Below are 19,697 nucleotides of genomic sequence, written 5' to 3'. Positions count from 1 at the left end.
ACAACAAAACAACCCCTCACCGAATAACTCATCCGAGTGAATGACATGTAGTCTGAAGGAAAACATTAGTTTTTCATTAATTTCACAAAGGATGTCTATGACGTCACAAAATGGATCCATGTGACCACAAAGTTGTTGACGGATAAACTTCATGTTTCATTGAATTCAAAAATTCTAGGCCTGGTGTATTTTATTAGCTTTAGAATTTTGTTGGGCGACGGTGACCTAGGATTGGCTCCAGCGGCCTCACAACCTGGAAACGGATAAGCAGAATGAAGGGTGCAGTAATTGACATAAAACAGAATTAAAACACGAAATAAACAATTTAAATTAAAGATTGACATTAACTGAATTAACTGTCAACAGCAGAGGGAGAATAAAAACATAGACACAACAATATTTTTTATTTCATCTGTAAAAACAGACATCATGAATCAGTCTGGCTCCTCGCTGGGTCAGATCCTGGACCAGAACTGAGGGGTCTCTTACATTCAGGATCTCATCTCAATATGAAGGCTTTATTTCAATAATACTGAACAGAGAACAGACTCAGCATCTTTCTCTGACTTCTTTTAATCCCAAACTTTGATTCTCCACTTTCATACTGTACACCCTCTGGAATTAAACTCAGACAGGAAACTCCTCAGATTGACTCATTACTTGTAAACATTAGAAAAACAAGGAAGTTCAGAAATGTATCTCATTCTGGGCGATGCAGTGGTCCAGAGCCTCATAGCAACAATGTTCTGGGTTTGATTCCTGGGCCTTTCTGGTTGTTGGCCTGTATGTCCTGTGCAAGTAGTACCCCCCCTTGCCCAATGACCTCGAGACCTAGACGTCCCAGCAGTAGGCCCCAGGTCACAGGCTGGCTTCCACACATCCTGCAGTTCAGTTCAGAGATGAAACATTTATTCGGAGACTGATCATTTTATTGATGTTGATGACACGGTGATCACAAGACCATAAGTTGTCATTCGTCCAACCAAGATGCATCAAACTAAAAGCCCCAAAATAAAAACCTTTCCCTCTTACTATTCTTTATTTAACATGCAGATGCACAATAACAACATGGAATAACACAACACAACAAACTGGAACCTAAATAAATATCAAGACTCAGAACTCACAAACTGTTGGACCAAACAACCATAAAGCTTTTAATAAATGCTACACAACTGTAAATATTCTTTATGTATGCTTTGGGCTTTTTATTTCTTTACTTCAGATAGTAATCGGTGGAGAGGCTGGAAGAGGGTTAGGGTTAGGGAGAGAGTTTGTCTTGAGATAAATGTGGTTAGTTCTGTTGGAGGTTTTTAAATAGCTTTTCTTGGGTTTTTCAGATCCTTTATTCTGAAGTTTGGATCAGTTGAGCTTATTCTCACCGGTTTCATTTTCCTGAGCTTCAAATAACTCAGGAGGTGTGGAGCCTTCAAAATAAAATTGGGTCTTATTTTGGAAATACCCTACTCTGAGGACGTGGTCGCAACATTTCAGAGTTAAATCAGTTTGTCAAGTAAAGAAACATTAGTCTGACTGGCTGACCTTCTTACACTCCAACCTTCCTTCCTTCGAGTCCTTGAAGGAGACAGAACTCACTTCGACCATTTCTGTCAGAAGGTTTTGATAATGAACAAGGCACAACCGGACAGAGTGGAACATTCAGTGTCCACTGGAAGGTGCTATCCTCATAGAACAAGGCCAGGACATTCAGAGACGGCGTCTGAGCTGTGTCCCCTGCAGGTCCTGGTGGACTCAGTAGGTCCTGAGTTTGAAAACCTTGCTGAGCCTGGAGGTGGCGCTGGAGTATATCAGGAAGGAGCCTCCATCAGCGCTGAATTGTTCCCAGTCTCTGCAGCCGAAGGTGGGCAGACTATGGACCGGGACAAAGCCCTCGTATCCCTGCCACCTAACACATAACACACACATGAGAGTCTGAAGCAACACAACACCTGCACAGACACACAAGGCTCTGCCCCCAACAGGAAGTAATCACCTGTACACAATACTGTTCAGAGAGTACGAGCTGCCATCGTACGAGTTTGCCACCACCAAGAACTTCTCATCTCCGATGGTGAAGAACTCCCAGTCCACCGCACTGAGCACCACCACAACAACAACAATATTAACAAACTGTAAGACATCAATAGTCAGTGACAGGGTTGTGTAGAGCAGCTCCAATAGTCAGACAAACCCAGACCACAGGACCAGCTCAGAACTGGACTCAGCAGACCTGGTCTCCCCGACGCGGAGCGGTGGGGGGGGTCACCTGTGTGTGAGGATGTCCTGGAAGCGGATGAAGGTCTGAGTCAACATGCTGAGCTCGTACACTGTGGAGTTGATGCTGTAGGGATTTGGACCCCCCCCTGAAATCCTCTGACTGTTGGCGACAGCAAGAAAAAACCTGCCGTCAATCTGAAACGCCTCCCAGTCTGTCGCTCCCACCGTCTGAGGAGAGCAGAAAACCAGATGACACAGATGGCCACTGTTACCATGGCAACGCAACTTTAACACATTAAAGATCAACATTTTAACTTCTCTAGTCTTTTACTTTGTAGGGTTCATCCATCACAAAATATATTTCTCTTTCGAACCAACAACAATCTCAGTGTGTCAGTCAGCCAATCAGGGGAGAGAGTGTGATCCAATCAGACTTCAGGTTCAGCTGATAACTCATCTGGCCTCTAGAGGGCGACATCACATGAAGTTTTGTCAAATTAAACCTGAACCTCATGAACCTCCAACGTGGTTTCTGAGGTTTCAAAGCCCAATTAAAGTTTGAGCTGGGTCACATGATCCGCCTTGACAGACGAGTCCAAACAGCAGCTGGAAACCCCCGCATGCGCGCACACGCACACATTAATTACACTCCTCTGGTTTCCTGTGTTTTAATTGGAGGGTTTGGTTTCCTTCATGAAGTTGGGCAGATGAAATAAAGAAAGACATTTTCATGAATCTGATTCTATGGCTCTTCTTTCATGCGTCCTCATGTCCACATTGGACATTTTTTACTGCAGGACGTCCTCACGTTTATTACAGAGCCAGTGAATACCTGAAACCTGCTGCAGTCCCAGATCAGCCCAAGTCCAGGTCCAAACAGGAAAGAATAAACCCAAAGGAATCCTTCTACAATAAAAGTCCTGTCTCTTTATCTCTGTCTTTGTATTTTATAACTAAACTGTCCAAATTAAATTAATAATTCATAACAACATAAAAGATCATTTTAGATTTGGCATCTTACGTTTGAGCTTCTGTCATCAATATTTTGTTTTAATGTCACAAAACTGTATTTGTATTTGTGGTTAAATGAGTCAAATTTTCATCCATGTGGTTTCATGGAACCTGCCACTGGAGGGCATTAAAGCAAGAGTCCAGAACAACAAATAAGAAAAAAGACAAAGACAAACACTGACCAGAATGTTCTGGAAGGTCCGGAAACAGCCGTCCAACCAGACGTAGATGGTGGAGCTGATGGTGGTGGTCTGACCGTCAAATGTGTTGGCCACCACCAGGAAGTGGTACGGTCCAACGGTGAAGAACTCCCAGTCGTACGCTCCTGATGTGGACAGAGTCTGGTTCACCTCAAACAGCTGAAAGGGCCAGATGGGGGACGGGGAGGGACGAACCCCAAAAGACAAGGATAGGTGTGAATGTGAGAGGACATGAGGAGGACAAGGAGACAGAGGACAGGGAATTTATAATGGAAGATGTGGAAAGACTGGATCAGGAGAAGACAAGACAGGAACAGAAGGAGGACATGTTCTCTGGGTACCTTTGTGTTTGGATTCCACTTGTAGATCACACTGTGGATGTTGTGGTTCGAGTCTCCGGCTGAGGACAAACAGGGACAAAGGAGGAACTGTCATAGCCTAAACTGATGATGGAAACCTGGTTCAGATCATCTTAGTCTTGTACTGATTCTGTGCCCAAAGTTTGTGTTAGTGTCACGAGCTAAGAAAGAGAGCAAAGAAATCAGACATTAACTGATCCGCCTGCTGGTGTCTCATTTTGACCTCAGACCAGTTTTTATGAGGAAACATGAGAAAGAAAGTCAGAATCAGATGATTTAAACTTGTTCAAATAAAGAATTTATTCAAATTTTCTGTTATAGAATTAAGGAAAGACAAGTTTATTTTTGTTAATCACCCCTTCTTTCAGTCAGTTGATAAAATCTAAGCTTTGAAAATCAGAAGTAGAAAGAGACCGTGTGTGTGTGTTATCTAACCACAGTACACCTGGTCGATGGTCAGATCATAAACAATTTTCCCTCTTTTCATATCAGATCAATGAGTGTGTTTCATCTCCACAGGAAACGGAAACACACACACACACACACACAGCAGAGCAGGTGAAGGTGTGTTTGATGTTAATGGTTCATTAAACTTCACACAGACAGATGTACAAGTTTTCACAGGAGGAGCTGACAAGGCTCCGCCCACCCGTTCCACATTTCCCATCAGCCCTGGTTCTTCCTGTTCCAGTTTGTAGCTTTGTTCCCATCATGTGTGTGAGCTGATCTAACCCAGAAGCCCAGTTCCGTCCAAACTCTGACTCTAAAAACACACGGTGTCTGGTGACCAGTGGACGCTGAACTGAGGACTCTGAGAGTCTCCATCATCAAGACCCACCGAAGAGTTGCTTCATTTGTTTGGTGTCTATTTAATTACCTCGTCTGTGATTGGCCACGACTAGAAAGCTGTGGTTGTGGATTTGGAAGGCCTCCCAGTCCAGAGCGCCGTGAGTCTCCAGAGTCTGATAATGAAGGAAACGCTGCTGATTCCACAGGTAGATGACAGACAGCTCAGACTCCGCCTCCCTAGAGTTTGCCACCACCAAGAAAATCTACAGACGGAAAAACGTGATGTTTAATGTTTACCCATCAGAGTTGACACATGGGGGGGTTGTTTCCAGTTTCTACAGGTCCAGGACCTGGAGGAAGAAGAGGACCTACCCAAATACCTGCAGAGATTTGTGTTCACACCTGTTTGTGTGTTGTTCTGTATGAACCTGCTGAACTATACAAACAAAACCAACACAATGTGAGCAGGTGAGTTCAAACAGCTGCCGCTGGCTGTTTGTTCTGTCTCAGTGAGCAACCTCAGCAACCAATCAGAGGAAACCGCAGGCCAGAGGTCACATGTTCAGCACACAGACACTGAGCTGTCACCTGGTTCAAACATGTCCCGGTGATACTGAAGGATCATGGGTAATGAGGCTGTTCATTAAACAGGTGTCTGGTGTTTATGCGTAAAGAGGCCTGGAGGTGTCTCTGATGTCACAAAGATGATTTCTTCTGAGTCAACACAAGTTCTACATGTTTTGATCCAAACATCTGGAGATGATTCATGAATTAGACTTCACAGGAAGCATCCACCAGCCACATATTGTTTTTTAATGTCAAAATGGTTGTGTTCCAGTATTTCGGTCTTTGTCCTGTCTGGTTTTGAGGACCAGGACAGAGACCAGGACCGGGACTAGCTCTCACCTTGTCGTCAATGGTGAAGTGTTTCCAGGCTCGGGCCTCCTGAGTGCTGATGTTCTGGTAGAGCTGGAATGACCCGTTCCTCCATTTGTACAGTCCTGAACCGGACACAGAGTCTCTGTTGGAAGAGACGTGAGGGTTACCATGGAGACAGAGGACATTTAAAGGAGACCCATCTCTGTGTGTCAGTACCTGTTGGCTGCAGCCATAAACAAGCCCTCAGACGGGATGGAGAAGACCTCCACGTCAAAGGTCTCTGAGCTGGTGTACAAGTCCTGGTAGTTCTCTATGTAGTCCAGCCGTTCCTTATCTGCACAGACCACATGAGACTCAGAGGGACAGAGGTCTGACAGGGTTCTGGAACTGATAAAACAAACTAAGTATGTCTGTCCTGTTGGTCCGAGACCAACACCTGGTGTTAGTGATGCCCTCCAACCCTGTCCGATGAAGACCAGCAGGGTAGACCCTGATCCCGGTCCAGACTCACTCTGCAGCAGTGTGGTCCATGTGAGTCCGTCACAGATGAATAGGCCTCTGCTCTGAACGTTGAACCACAGCTGGCCCTTTTCTGGTCTGGAACATGGAGGAGGATTTCCCAGAGTCACTCTGGCCTCGGTCTCTGAAAGACGAAGACAAACAGACCTGATGTGATGGACAGGTTATCCACAGCAATGGTCATCGTCCCCAAAGGGAACAACTGAAGGACACAAACCATTTCAGGAAACAATGGGTCAAAGATAAAACACGAAGAAGCTCTGAAGATGAGACAGGTTGCTGGACGGTGTCTTCAACGAATGATCAAACTTTTATAACAAACGTGTGAACTAACACAGAGATGGGGGGCGGAGCAACACATCTGTGACATGTTTTTATCTGTCTGACCCCACACTGTTGTCATGGAAACATACATAAAACACTTCAACTGTCAACCAAAGTGCCAGCAACACACAAACACACAGGCTACAGTCTCTGTTGCCATGGCGTTGTTTGTATGTTGTATGTTGTTTGGCAAACAGCTCAGGTCCTCACCGTATGGGTAAAATGGTTCCTGGTGGTCTGGCTGAAGAGGGATGGACTTGAGGACCTGAGGGACGGACAGCTCGGCCAGACTGGACTCTGAGCTTGGACAGAGTCTCACTGTGGCGTCAGAACCAGGAAGTAGAACCAGCTGACGAAGTAAACCCTGAACAGAGAGACCAACGTGATTGAGCACACTGGGACAACCGGGATCCTGAAATCCTGATCCTGGTCTCAGACTCACTGAGAAACGGCCCCTCCATCTCTTCCTGCTGCCAATGAAGAATCTGGTCCCTCTGGTCCTCAGGGTGCTGGGGAAGGACTGGGCCTGTTTACTAGGAGACAAGAACCAGTAAATGAACTAGTCTGAAATCTTTGATGGAAAATCATTACAGACCAGAACCAGACTGAAAAGGACTTGATGTAAACGGACTGGGGTTAACCTAAATGATCCCTGGACAGTGCTAAAAACCAGCCCAAACAGGACTTTGGTGGATCAGGGTGAAACAGACTGAACACAGACTTGGCCTGCACCACCAAACAGAATGGAACTAAATTGACCAATCCAGTCAAGACTGATAAATTTATCTCAAGGACGCAGGACCTAGGTTTAGCTTAATTGAACTAAACTGGTCTGACCTGATGTGACCTGGACTGAAGTGGTCTGGCGGTAACTCACATCTCCAGAGGTAGACCACAGTCAACAGTCAGTGTGGCGTATGGTCCACTAATGGCCAACACCAGGGTGTGCCAGCGGTTATCATCCAATCCAACATCCTTAAAGCTCACTCGGCTCCGTACTCCAACACCAGGAAGCGTGGTCAGTAAGTGGAGGCGGTTCTCAGACATCCGTAACCCAAGTAAAAGTGAATCAGATTGGTCCTCCAACAGCGAGAAGATGTACTGATTCTTCTGGAACAGAGGACAAGTTGGACAAGACTACACTGGACCAGCTCAGAGTAGACTAGACCAGTCCAGACCGGACTGGACCGGACTGGACCACACCAGGCCAGGTTGCATTCAGCAGTACTGGGTCACCTTCTGTCTCAGTCTGGAGATCTTGATGGTGGCTACCAAGGAGAACTCAGCAGGGAAGTGGTCACAATTGGTGAAGATTTGTGAGGCAGGAAAACTCAGTGCTGTTGTCAAGCCAGCCAATCGGAGACCACGGGATCCTCTGGATTGAACCATCTGGACCTGTTTGGTAAAATCACCCATTAATCCACCACTGTCACCCTTTCCCATCTGCCCCCCACTGGTGTCCTACCTGTGGGGGAAGGTCTTGTCCCGGTTGGGGCAGAACTCTGGCAAACAGATCGAGAGGCAGTAGGTCTGAGGAGGAAACAGACTCCGATTAACAGGAAGGGGACCACATGAGACCAGAATCCAGAAACGTACTGGTTTTACAGCTCCATGTTATATTACCAAAGACATGAACCATGAAATTAACCTGCAAGTCATATGCAGACCACCAGAGTCCAGCACTGAGTCAGTGCAGTGGACACAAAGAGACATTGACTAATGTTTTGGCTCCACCTCTTTGACCATATTTGGTTGAGTGTAAAAGGCTGTGTAAAAGTCAGCCCAAGCATCAGGATGTCACATAGTTCAGGGATAACGGACTTTGCGTTGATGTGACCTGCTTTTTGTGAGACGTGAGCAGAGACACTACTGCAGCGTGTTGTCCTCGTTTCCCTTTTCTATGGAATTCCCCTTTAATCTCCTGAGTGGCCGAATGTTGAGCTGCTGAGGATCAATGGACGATGAATAGAGGGAGGAGACAAAGAGCTCACATTTCAAAGACTCAGTAAACAGGGAGGCACAAAAAGGTCTGAAACACAACAGACAGTCGACTGAGGGAAAATTTAATGCTTCTGGATCTAGCAGAACCTGGTCCAGAACTAGCTTCACTGCTAACACCTGGTCTTCAACTCTTCAAGCTTCAGATTCAGCTTCTTGACACCTCCAACTTTTGTATTTGTGATTATCACAGTTTGTAACAAAAGTCATTAGGTCCCTTTAGCATATCGGATCAACAGTTAACACCAGAAAGGCTTTGATGAAGCTATGCTAACAGTTTCCAGTCATTGTCCAAAGCTAGGCTAACACACCTGGTTGTGGATTTATGTGGGCTCACCTGTGCATGGTCTCCAGCTGTGGCCTTGGACTCTGGTGGTCACCATCACCCAGGTGAGGATCAGGGGGCCACACGTCAACATTACGCCTGTGTGCTGTCAACAATGTGGGTTTGATTCTCCCTCACCAGTCTGATTCTTCAGCTCCATCGCTCAGTATCGCTGAAAACGACCTGATGTGGGACAACATTGGACCTTCTTCTTCTGATTCAAATGTCTGTGGTGAAGGAAACAAGATGGCTGTTCAGGCTTGGACAAACAGAAACACAATGTGTGACTGTTCTTACTCACACCTTCACCAGCTCTGTATAAAATCGGCTCTGATTGCATTTGACCTTTGACCTCTGACCCCAGAACATTGTGATGTCTGAGATCATTTGACTTAATGTCGCTGAACACAAGAAAGACTGAACTTCCTGGTTTTTAAAGGAACTGAAATCATGCTGCTTGATTTATTTACCAGCACTAATTAGCATCAGTGTGCACTGGTTAACTTGATTATTAGTTAGTGGATGAAGTAGCTTTGGGTTAGTCTTTGAACAAGAAGACAATCTGAAGCGTTTCCATGGTTACTAAACCAATGCAATAAAATCTTGACTCCACCTTTTTGTCCTTTTTGGATTTAGGGTGGCACCAGGAACAGAATCGTCACCTTTAACTCGTCCAGCTCATCTTCAGATCTTCAACAGCTTAGTGATGTCATGTACGTCACCAGGATTTCACCAAACCTGCAGAAAACACTCAGAAAAGTCGACGGCCACAGGCATGCCAAGTCAAAGGTCAAAGCTGCTGGTCCTTTAAGGTTAGATGGAACTGTCAGGGAGATCAGTTCATGTCTGACAGAAAATCTGGCGAGGAGGAGCCAGATCAGCTGTCCGTTAATGTTACTCCACCAATGAACTAACTGACCAATAGCTGCTCTTTGAGGAAGTTCTGGTGGTCTACGGTGGACCTTCTGGACCTGCTACCCTTAGACTGTCCCCGAGTCTTCAGCGTTGATTAGAAACCACCCTGTTCCAGATCTGATCCTGGATCAGACTCTAAAAGGAGGAGCATCAGTTGCCTGGTTGTTGCTCAGCATTTCTTTTTTACTAAGACGTCTTCTACAAGTCCTGTTCTCTGTGGACCAGATCTTTGAAATTCTCGGGAAATGGTTCAGACAAAGACCTCTTTAGTCCAGTCTCTAAAAATCAGGAGGTCTTGTTTGTCCCTGACAGCCAGTCTCTTGTCAGTCAAACCTTGAGGACTAGAATGAGAACCCGTCCACACGCCAGCCTCAGGATTTTGTCAGATTGTCGAAATGTTCATCCATTGCTCTCATTCTGGTCTTGATGTGGTCCCTCTATAGTCCTTGTGGTCCTTCTGTAGATCTCCTGTAGTCCTCCTGACTCTGACTCGCTGTGACTCAGGAGGGAGAGAGTTTACCTGCAGGTAAGACAAGCTTGCTCATCCAACATTTAAATATAAAAGACTGGGAGGGGCTGAGGAGAGAGAGAAGGCGAGAGAGACACATACACACACACAGAGACAGAGAGAGAGAGAGAGAGAGAGAGAGAGAGAGAGAGAGAGAGAGAGAAGTTTTTCAGAATAAAAGCCTGTCCTGTCCCTTCAGATGTGGATGATGAGGGCCATGGAACTGTCTCATTGGTCATTTCCAGGTTTGTGTTAATCTGATTAAGTGGTTGTCATAGTTACCACCATGATGACAACTGATGGATTAGAACAGGAAGTGAGCACAGACCATCTTCTCCTGTACCAACACCATCAACACAACACAGGGTCGTACTGATGGCATGTGGGTGGGGCTAGCACCTTTGGGGGAAAACAAAATAAAAGCACAAAGGTGTCAATCTACTGTCTGTCTGATTAATGGTCCCGGACACCGAAGGCCCTGGGTCTTAATGATCCATTTTGAAACAGCAGGTGAGTCAACCATATTTGTCACTGTGGGGGCGTGGCTTATGTTAATGAGGTGGATGTTTGATGAATGACACGCAGCCGTCCTGACATCTGATCTGAGACATGAAAGGTGATCAGAGATCAAGAGAAGAAGTGACTGATCTCATTTGTCTGTGATCACAACACAGGAATTTCCCAGGTGGGGTAGAGCTCCGCCTCCTGCCTGTATGCCCCACCCCCCTCACCTGGTGCCATACACACATCACAGAGGAGAGTTCTCACATCATGAGACTGATGGATCACAAACCACTGAGCCTTTCTTTAGTGGGCCCCACCCTCCAAGGAAGTCCTGATCCAGGTCTGATGTTCAGGACCAAAGATCGGTGGTGTTTACTCAGACATGAAAACCTGGATCAGGTCTAACCTGAAGTACAGAGACCAGTTAAAACCCAGATAATCCAGGCTTAGACCTAAACTTGGATCCAGTCCAGCAGGAGAAGACACCCACAGAGACCTGGTCTGTAACGTCATCATACCTGCTGATGGTTCAACTCTTCAGACCACAGTCCACGTCTTCACCGTCATCGTCATCATGGTTTTAAAGGAGGCAGTCCTAGACCTGGTCCTGGTCGATGTGCTTGCATCTGGATCCAGAGCTGAGATGCAGATCAACCTGAAATGAGACTGAAACTGGTTTCTCCTCCAGATCAACGATAAGAAGAAACATCCAAACAGTGTGTCTGTGTGTGCACAGAAGAATGTCAGTGTGATGGTGAAAGCTGATAAAATCTCAAATGTTGCCAACCACAGCTACAGGTGTGTGTGTGTCTGTGGATCTGTGATAAAACAGCAAGAGAAAACACAAAGCCTTTGAGAGCCATATGATACTCAGATACACGCACAGCCACCAACCTGCAGGTCCTCTTCAGACCACCAGAGTCCAGCACCAGCACTCAAGCAGTCCCAGTTCAGGCCAAAGCCTGTTCTGGTCTCTGGAAATCAGTTGATGCTTCATGATGACTGAATGTAGAGAACTCAGCTGTTTCCTGTTTATAAAGGTTAACGTGATAGCATGCTGGGGCCGTGGCCTCTTTGACTGACAGGTTAGCGAGCAGATGTCCATCTTTACTGTTGCTAACTGACCTGCAGGTAACCCACTCTCTGGGTCCGACTCTGGCCCAGCTGTCAGGTCAAACCTGGGAGCCAGATCCTGGATCAGGTTTGGTTTCCTGGCCCAGCATTGGCTGGTGAGTCACAGCAACACGAGGAACATGAGCATTGATGATTTTGGGCAGAACATCCCCTGAAAAAAACTTTTACCCAGAATTCAGCTGGCCTGTGCTCATTCATATGAAAGGATGTTTGCTGAGACGGGAGCAGTGAGTGCCGCCCTCCTGTCAGACTGCAGCTAATGTCCTGTAACCACAGAGTGCAGGTAATAACAGTATCAGTGTAAACACACAGCTTTAGCAGCACTAATGGCCCGTCTGTCTGCACAACAGCCACCGACCGACGCTGCTCTTTCATCTCTCTGTTCAGGCAGGTTCAGACAGGAAGTCCTCGCTCTAATATTCCTCTCATCTTCTCCCTCCTGTCTTACAGAAGAACATGGGAGGAGCTTCTGGCAAAGTTATGGTTAAGTGGAATGAACTACTACGATACCCACAATGCCCCAGAACAAACATCACAGCCATGAAACAAGATTTAGGACCTTAAATGATTTAAAGGTCCACACAACAGTTTAAAGACCCATGTCAGCTCTAGTTTCTATAGTAATATATAGAAGTCTCAGTGGTCTCTGTCCTCAGAGAAACCTTTAGTCTGGATTCACAAACTGAACCTGAAAACCAGCCACAGTACCACCGATCTGGACCTGACCTTCCACCCAGATAATAATCCAGGTCTGAGACTTGTCAGTTTGGAACTAAAGCTTTAATGATTGAATCGGTGTCTTTAATCAAACTCTGCTCCTTTCTTTATTTCATGAATCTTTTTAAATCAACAAATTAAAAGAAACACATGTCTCAGTCCGTTGTCTTTTCAGATGCCTCCTTTTAAAAGAGTTTCTCTTTTAAAAAGAGAAACTAAAACCAGCCTAAGCTCCTCAAAGTCCATAGGAGGTAAAGTGCATCAGGTCCACAGGATGAGACGAGTCGGGTTCATCAGCTCCACCTGAATTGGACCCTGTAGACCTTTAAAAACCTGCTGTATTTGTTGTGATGTCATAATGATAACAAATGAGAATCAAAGCTGCTCTTTTCCTGTTTGTTCTGAGCTTTTTGGTTGTGTCGGGGTCAAAGGTCAACCAAAGATTCAGTCTGATGTCCTGTCCCTGAGTACAAACCACTTCCTGTTTCTTTGTACTAAGGGAGGAGACGGTGACGACGTACAATCACATTGACGTTCGTCAACACTGGGAGTTTGTTTGTTTCCGGCTCATTCACCAGGATCAACATGCTGAACAAAAAGGGAATGCTAGCAGGATGCTGATGCTGCTAATGATGCTGGTGGAGTCAAAACAGTGGTGACATAATCAGTGATGTGGCGAAGGCTCAGATTTGATTATTGGGATCAAATATCAATATTAATGATTATTGTTGATTATTAAGAAATAAAAATGATAATACTAATGGCTGTATCTAATCGGTTTCCACTTGTCCATCTGTCCATCCTGTGTGTGTGTGTGTGTCTTATTTATCCTAGTGAAAAAGGGAGTAGTGGTTGGAAAAGGACTGTTGCTGAAACAAACAAACACAAATCTGGGTGCTGTCTCAAGGTGGTGACATCATCATCTTGGGGTGATGACATCATCTACAGGCCCAGTGACTTGCGTACGATCTCCTGGGCAAGTTTGTAAAACTGCTCTCTGTCCTCACGCCACATTTTGGAGGCGTCGACGTTTGCTCCGCTCTCATCGTTGGGCTCTGTGGGAGCAAGGGGGGGGCACTGAAGCTTTCAGGTTTGATGACATGGATGTGCTGTCACAGCTGTATCATATGATGTCACAGTGGGTATGGTACCTGCCAACATGCTGACCACTGACAGCAGGATCTTCTCCACACTCTGTACTGGACTCCACCGCTCAGCACTGCTCTCATATCCCATCGGATCGTCACCCGGAGCATGAAGGATCGAAATACAGACACGCCCATCTGGATAGACTAGACGGGATATAGACGGGATCAGGGTCAGGATCAGTTCTACATCAGGTCCATCTAACCTCAGTGTACAACATCCAATCAGATGCAGAGCAGGTCACATGACACAGACTCATACTCACATGGACACACACAGAAACACACAGACTCTGCAGGAGCAGCCAACAGCCCCAATCTGTGCAACTCGGTGACTGTGCTGTGAGGACATTTTGTCTCTGGAGAAGGTGGTCCAGTGGACGGTGGTTATCTGAGCTCCAGGTGTTCGCGCACCTGCTGGTGGACCATTCTGTCCTCACACTGACACACATGCACAACGTGTTTGCCTGTCATGTGAGACAGGGACAACCAGTGATCTGCCCCGACAACTATCAGACATCCGACGTCTATCTGGGTCTGATAAGTACTTCCTGTTGCCTTCCTACTGACAGCTGCAGGTCATTACAGCTGCTGTCACTGTGGGAATCGAACCCACATCCTGCAGTCATTGCTGCCGGTTCACACAACCAGAACCGGGAAGAGGAAACAACATACTGTTCAACTGTATGAGGTACAACATGTGAGCTCAGACCTGGACCAGATCTGAGACCAGGATCGGCCTGAATCGGATGCAGTCACAGCAGGAAGTTCAGCTCCAGGTCATGCTGGTGTGTGTGTGTGTGTGATGGTGATGATGATGGGTCAGCAGCGAGCCTCTTGCCCTCTAATCACTACAGAGCACGCTCAGACTGTGACATCACAGCTCAGATTTCTGCCCAGTAATCACAGCTAATGGCAGCATGCTGACAACATGGTAAGAGCATGTTGTGACAGCTGGAGTCAGACTGTGTCTGTGAGCATGACTCTGGTCACATGACAGCTGACTTCCTTCAGATCACATGACCTCTGATTTCACAGAAGGATGTTCCTTCTCCTTGGAGTCATTTTTAGGACAATGTTAAATATTTGACGCTGACCTCTGTGGCCTGTGGGCTGTGCAGGCAAGGTGAGAGGACGGGGCCTCTTTCAGCAGCAGGTGGACTTACTGTTGGGGTGAAACATGTCACAGGTGAACCTCATCTTCGGAGGACTGAGGGGATAATCAGAGGGAAAACTGAGGATAGCCGGAAACACTCCACCTTCAAAACACGTGTCCTGAGGACCCCTGGAACAGAGACAGACAGGTCCAGTTAGCCCAAGAGTCCACTGGTTCTACTGGTCTACTTTTTGCAGCCTTTTGTCCGATGTCCAGATGTTTGGGCCTGACATAACCCGATGCGGATCAAACAGACAGGACCAGACTCTGGACTCAGCCCTCCCTTTGTCAGATGATAGTCTGATGTGTCACTAAGCTTCAGATGTAAAACCAAAACACTGTTCACTATGGGAGGTAGACCTTCTGAGCTGACATGATTCTGAACGCAACTCACACAAAGAAAAAGATTTGGATTTAAGGTGGAGAACTAGGATTCCTGGAGGTGTCAGATCACAGACATCAGTCAGACCTGAGGACTGACCGAAGTAATGATGGATGTGATGTGGATGATCTCATTGAGGCAGTGAAGTCAGACTGACAGGAATGTGGGCTGAATGAGGTGCTGGTTAAATTGAAGGGCAGACTGAGAGTAACACCTGATGACATCACACCGCTAACCCTGGTCTGGTCTCACCTGCTCTCATATTGTGCAGGTGTTGATGAGGTTTGTCTGTTTATTCTGATATAAAAACATGAGATTAAAGGACCATTTGAGGCTCTCTGTCAATTAGAAGTTAGGCTCTGATCCCCTCTTCTGATTGGCTGATAGAGCAGTCAATATGGTGGATCCAGGACTCAGTCTGACTATGTGGACACCTGAACATGACATGCCAACTGGTTTGTTATCAACAAATTAGAGCCAACAGACCAACTCCTGGTCCTGGTTGAGATCTCTACTCACGTGATTAAAGCCTCCCACTCAAAGAAGTTCTCTTCGTTGGCAGGACCTGCAGGAGAACAGAACCGTTAGACCGTTAGAGTTCCTGCTCTGTCTACAGATCTGATCCACGAGGAGCCTGTCACACAGGGTCCAGGTCTCCATTCAGGTCTTCGGTGTTTGTCTCACCTGCAACAATCCCCTCAGGTGGGTTCAGGGTCAGCTCTGGAACGAACGAGAACACACACACACACACACACACACACACACACACACACACACGTTAGCATACAGCAAAATAATGCTGTGACCTCTGACCTTTGCTTCTTTCTGATTAAGGACTCATTCAGACCTTATTGCCCAGAATGACAGTTGGGAACAAGACCAGCCACCCGCCCCCCAGATCTAGACCACATCAGACCTGGTCCAGATCAGTTAGCTAACATGCTAACAGCGAAATCAACAGACGGTCCTTCGGCTCCATCAGCTGGTTCAGAAACAGGAAGAGTCGTGCTGAACTGAACTCCATTCAAAAAAATGACCTGTTCAATTATCTCACTGTGTGGAGCTGCTCAGACAGACAGACATCAGTTGTGTTGCAGTAATTTGGCCAGAACACATCGGACACTTAAAGTTCGGTGTTCGGCAGTTAGCTCAGCTCCGGGGTAGCTCTCTGTGCCCTGTGTGACCCGGTAACTCACGTTTGTACTCCGCCATGAGCCTCTTCAGCGCGGTGCCGGCCATCGTCCGTCCGAAGGATCAGACCGGATGCCACTTCCTGCTGCTTTCGTCACCACAGCAGACGGAGTTGCGCATGCTCAGAGACGGAGCGGCGCGTGCTCAGATCTACTTTGCCTTGAGGTTTCCCGCCCCGCCGTGCCACCTGCTGGAGCTATGATGTCATAGCGCCTTTTGTGGGCGCCGTGACGATGCGACAGCGTCACTTCCCGTTAGCCTCTCTATGCTCCAGTGTTTGTGACGCTTCGGAACAGATAAATATAAACAAAAACATCTCGCCCAATTTTACAGTTATTAAAATGGTACATTATTGAAAAAATCTGAAATCTGAAGAAAGTGTGAAACAAAAATGAAGACATAAATAAAATGAGAGTATAACCATAAGATTATAGACTGTTAGAATAAAAGCTGTTTGCCTGAAGAGGCCTGTCTGTAAAACAACACAGGTCAACCATCAACTCAAACACTCATGTTGCTATCTTGGACACAAACACACAAAAGGCATCTGTTTAGTTTGGTGATAAAATTTATTTGTATCTGTGTGTAACGACAGTCGTAGTGACCTCTGACCTCGTACATGTCATCTGCCATTCAAACTGATATATTTTTATAAAAATTAGACAAATAGAATCTTAATACATAAAATACAAAACCAATCAGTCTAAGTGAGAATTATATAATTATTATAATTATGAATCTGTGCATTAAATAAAACAAAACATTCTTCAAACAACCATCAAACACAACAGGCCCAGGTAAAGTTCAAACAACACAGAGTCAAGCAGATGGACACGCACAGACACACACCTGTGAAGCACAAACAGCTGGAATGTGACAAAAACAAGTCGAGGGACCAATGTTCAGACGTTCAGGTGCTGGATACTCTGGAGATTTTATTTTGTTTCAACATCAAATAAGAAGTTCCTTCATTGTTTGAGCTTTAATTCGTCTGTCAACTGAGAATTGAAAAGATCGATAATTAGAACTTACTTCATAATTCTGTTTAAGCTCTTCATACTTGATTCTTATTGATACTTAATTCAATAAGATTTTATAATTACATCCTGACACCAGTTTAGAATTAAGAAACATAACTCTATTGTGAGGTAAAAAGATTTAGTGACTGTGACAAATTTAAAATAACATAACATCTAATAATCTATGTGATAATAATTATGGGATGTTAAATTATTATCCAGATAAATGATTCTTATAATAGTGTGGCTTTTATTTTGAAATTTTTGATTAATGAGAAACATAAATGGCTGAATTATTTGATCAAGATTCTATATGTTGTCTCTCGTCCACTTTGGGAGGGCGAAGCTCAATGAGAACACTGAGGACGCTCTGTAAGGACACTTTGTGAGGACACTTTGTGAGGACACTGAGACGACGACACCCTGTGAGTCACCCAATGTTTTTTTTTTTTTTTTGAGCCAGCTAAAGTAAAACTGACTTCATCTCACAATGTGACATTCGGTGGAGAAGTTGACAATAACAGACTGCCAGTGAAAGCATCATGTTGCCAAAGGCCAGTGTCACTCTGGCGCAGTGACCCTGGGGAACAGGTTTTAGCTAGTGTCTTTTTCATTGCCGCATCAAACAAAACTTTCATGTGGCGTCCCATAAAATGGTGGGAGGAAAGATTAGTGTATGTGTGTGTGTGTATCTGTGTCTAAAAACTCACTAAATAAATTAAGAAGGCACTTACAGATTTTACATCCCAATCACGCTGAGCTGCTTGAGTTTTGCTATTGATCAAAAACTTCATCATTTTGATTAAAAATTCTGCATTGCTTTTATTCATTTTCTTTTTGCAGGTTTTGTTTTATTTGCATTCAGCATTAAAACTGCAGCCATATCAGTCATGAAAGTCATGGAGCTGAATTTCTGTGGCAACCCTGAACTGGGAAAAGAGCCGAAAGGGGAAAGAAAGGAAAAGTCAAAAGTGTTTTTTTTTTTTTTTTTATTATTATCTTCATGAGATAATAATGCTGATAAATTGTATTTATTATTATTTATTCGTTTTAATTAGTTTTTTTTTTGTAGTAAAATGGTTAAATCTGTCATTGTAAATTTGTATTTTCACTTAATGCAGCAGTTGCATTCATATTGTTGATTGTGTTTAAGGTTTTCAAGGATTTGATGCAAATTAATGCACTTTTAATGCATGCTTTTCTGAAATGGACAGGGATAATAAAGTTCATGTTTTTGGGGGTGGATGTTTTTTCTTTGATTTTAAAAAGCATACAATGTTATGCAGAGTTGTATTTGTAACAATTTTGTGGACAAACACAATACTTAAGCGTTACTAGGATAGTAACACTATACTATCCTAATACTTATAGAAAATGGGGGGGGGGGGTGTAATAGAAAATAATTGAGAAGCACTACTAAAGACTACAGTCAGATGGCAGACATGGTGTTCACTGTCAAAGATGTCAGGTAAAGCTCATTGATAGAAACAGGATGAAAACAGGATGAAAGAAAAGTGACCAAACCGGAAGTGAGATGGGCTTCAAGTCCAAATGTTTAACTATGGTTGTTAGCTTTGTTACAGTAGCAGGTTAGCTCCCTGTTTTAAAGTAGGTCTGTCATCCCTTTGCTAATATAAGAATGTTTAACTCAGTCAAAAATCTTGAATGATCATTATGGCTGAATTAAATTGAATATTTTACAAGTTACTAATTAACATAATTATCATTTTCACAGTTAACATCAATTCAAATGAAGAGCTAAAGTTTGTTAGCTAACAGAAGGTTAGCCCCAGCTGTGCTCCTCCGCAGACATGTTTTAGTTGGGGTCTACCATAGCTCAAGGATTTTGTAGATTTGTTGTATTTTGATGGTGGACTTTCCTTTTTCCCCTGAACGCATCGTTTTAACCTTTTCTTCATCATGATGGTTAAAGATGTGTTTGGTTTAATGTGTGTGGATCTGAGTGAAACCATAAAATAAATAAGACTCGTGTCACAAACATCAGAGCTGTGAAAGGAAACATCCACGAACAGAGGCCAGTGTGGGGGCAGAGTTTTGGAGACACCATTACTGAAGAAGAGCCTGAAACAAAGTGTGAAGATGTCTGTGGGGGGCAGAGCTTTGTTGGTGAGCCATGGTGATGGCTACAAAGCCACACGTGCTCAGTAAAGACTAGCTCATCATCCTGTGGTTGCTTGTGGTGAGAGATGTGATGTTACACCTGTAGCAACTCCCACCAGCGATGTCACAGTTCACCTGAACATCAGGTTTTAAAGCCACAGCAGATGATGAGTTACTCTTTAGAAGCTGTACTGGTGAGAGTGAAACCTGTTTCCCTGCGGACCTGTCCTGTCCAGGTGTGTCAAATCCTGCCCTCTGGCTCCACCCACCAACACCTGTGGGTC

The 19,697-nt window shown here is 45.0% G+C and overlaps 2 protein-coding genes across 6 annotated transcripts; both read right to left on the bottom strand.

The window, feature by feature from the left end:
• Positions 1-520: 520 nt before the first annotated feature.
• Positions 521-12,333, bottom strand: LOC115061540 (thrombospondin-type laminin G domain and EAR repeat-containing protein-like). 5 transcript variants are annotated; one of them, XM_029529921.1, is made up of 18 exons: positions 11,443-12,333; positions 11,067-11,203; positions 9,235-10,443; positions 8,634-8,848; positions 7,764-7,828; positions 7,535-7,693; positions 7,176-7,408; positions 6,741-6,831; positions 6,509-6,662; positions 5,967-6,098; positions 5,672-5,789; positions 5,483-5,597; positions 4,665-4,839; positions 3,770-3,828; positions 3,411-3,587; positions 2,267-2,445; positions 1,994-2,095; positions 521-1,906 (listed from the first exon to the last, which is right to left on the bottom strand). In XM_029529921.1, exons 4-18 carry the CDS (start codon positions 8,713-8,715, stop codon positions 1,753-1,755), a joined length of 1,995 nt encoding a protein of 664 aa, XP_029385781.1. In that variant the 5' UTR covers positions 8,716-8,848; positions 9,235-10,443; positions 11,067-11,203; positions 11,443-12,333; the 3' UTR covers positions 521-1,752. The 5 variants fall into 5 exon arrangements, with proteins under 5 accessions (XP_029385781.1, XP_029385784.1, XP_029385782.1 ...); XM_029529924.1 differs by having other exon boundaries at positions 9,235-10,056; XM_029529922.1 differs by having other exon boundaries at positions 9,235-11,203; positions 11,443-11,576; positions 11,674-12,333.
• Positions 12,334-12,443: 110 nt separating this feature from the next.
• On the bottom strand, positions 12,444-16,370 carry ube2g2 (ubiquitin-conjugating enzyme E2G 2 (UBC7 homolog, yeast)). Its single transcript, XM_029529926.1, has 6 exons — positions 16,279-16,370; positions 15,767-15,802; positions 15,602-15,647; positions 14,711-14,829; positions 13,551-13,691; positions 12,444-13,454 (listed from the first exon to the last, which is right to left on the bottom strand). Exons 1-6 carry the CDS (start codon positions 16,319-16,321, stop codon positions 13,342-13,344), a joined length of 498 nt encoding a protein of 165 aa, XP_029385786.1. The 5' UTR covers positions 16,322-16,370; the 3' UTR covers positions 12,444-13,341.
• Positions 16,371-19,697: the final 3,327 nt, after the last annotated feature.

Source organism: Echeneis naucrates, chromosome 21, assembly GCF_900963305.1.
Source record: "Echeneis naucrates chromosome 21, fEcheNa1.1, whole genome shotgun sequence".
In the NCBI taxonomy this organism is placed as follows: Eukaryota; Metazoa; Chordata; class Actinopteri; order Carangiformes; family Echeneidae; genus Echeneis; species Echeneis naucrates.
Note: the sequence above shows the minus strand (reverse complement) of the source record. Positions and strands in the feature narration are given on the sequence as shown.

Coding starts and splice junctions, on each gene's coding strand:
- ube2g2 (XM_029529926.1), bottom strand. CDS start 16,321: ATGGCCGGCACCGCGCTGAAGAGGCTCATGGCGGAGTACAAAC. Junction 15,648..15,766: donor ACCTGAGGGGATTGTTGCAG/GTGAGACAAACA, acceptor GTTCTCCTGCAG/GTCCTGCCAACGAAGAGAAC. Junction 13,692..14,710: donor TGACATGTTTCACCCCAACA/GTAAGTCCACCT, acceptor TATCCCGTCTAG/TCTATCCAGATGGGCGTGTC.
- LOC115061540 (XM_029529923.1), bottom strand. CDS start 8,715: ATGTTGACGTGTGGCCCCCTGATCCTCACCTGGGTGATGGTGACCACC. Junction 7,694..7,763: donor GACAAGACCTTCCCCCACAG/GTAGGACACCAG, acceptor TTTACCAAACAG/GTCCAGATGGTTCAATCCAG. Junction 7,409..7,534: donor TCTCCAGACTGAGACAGAAG/GTGACCCAGTAC, acceptor CCTCTGTTCCAG/AAGAATCAGTACATCTTCTC.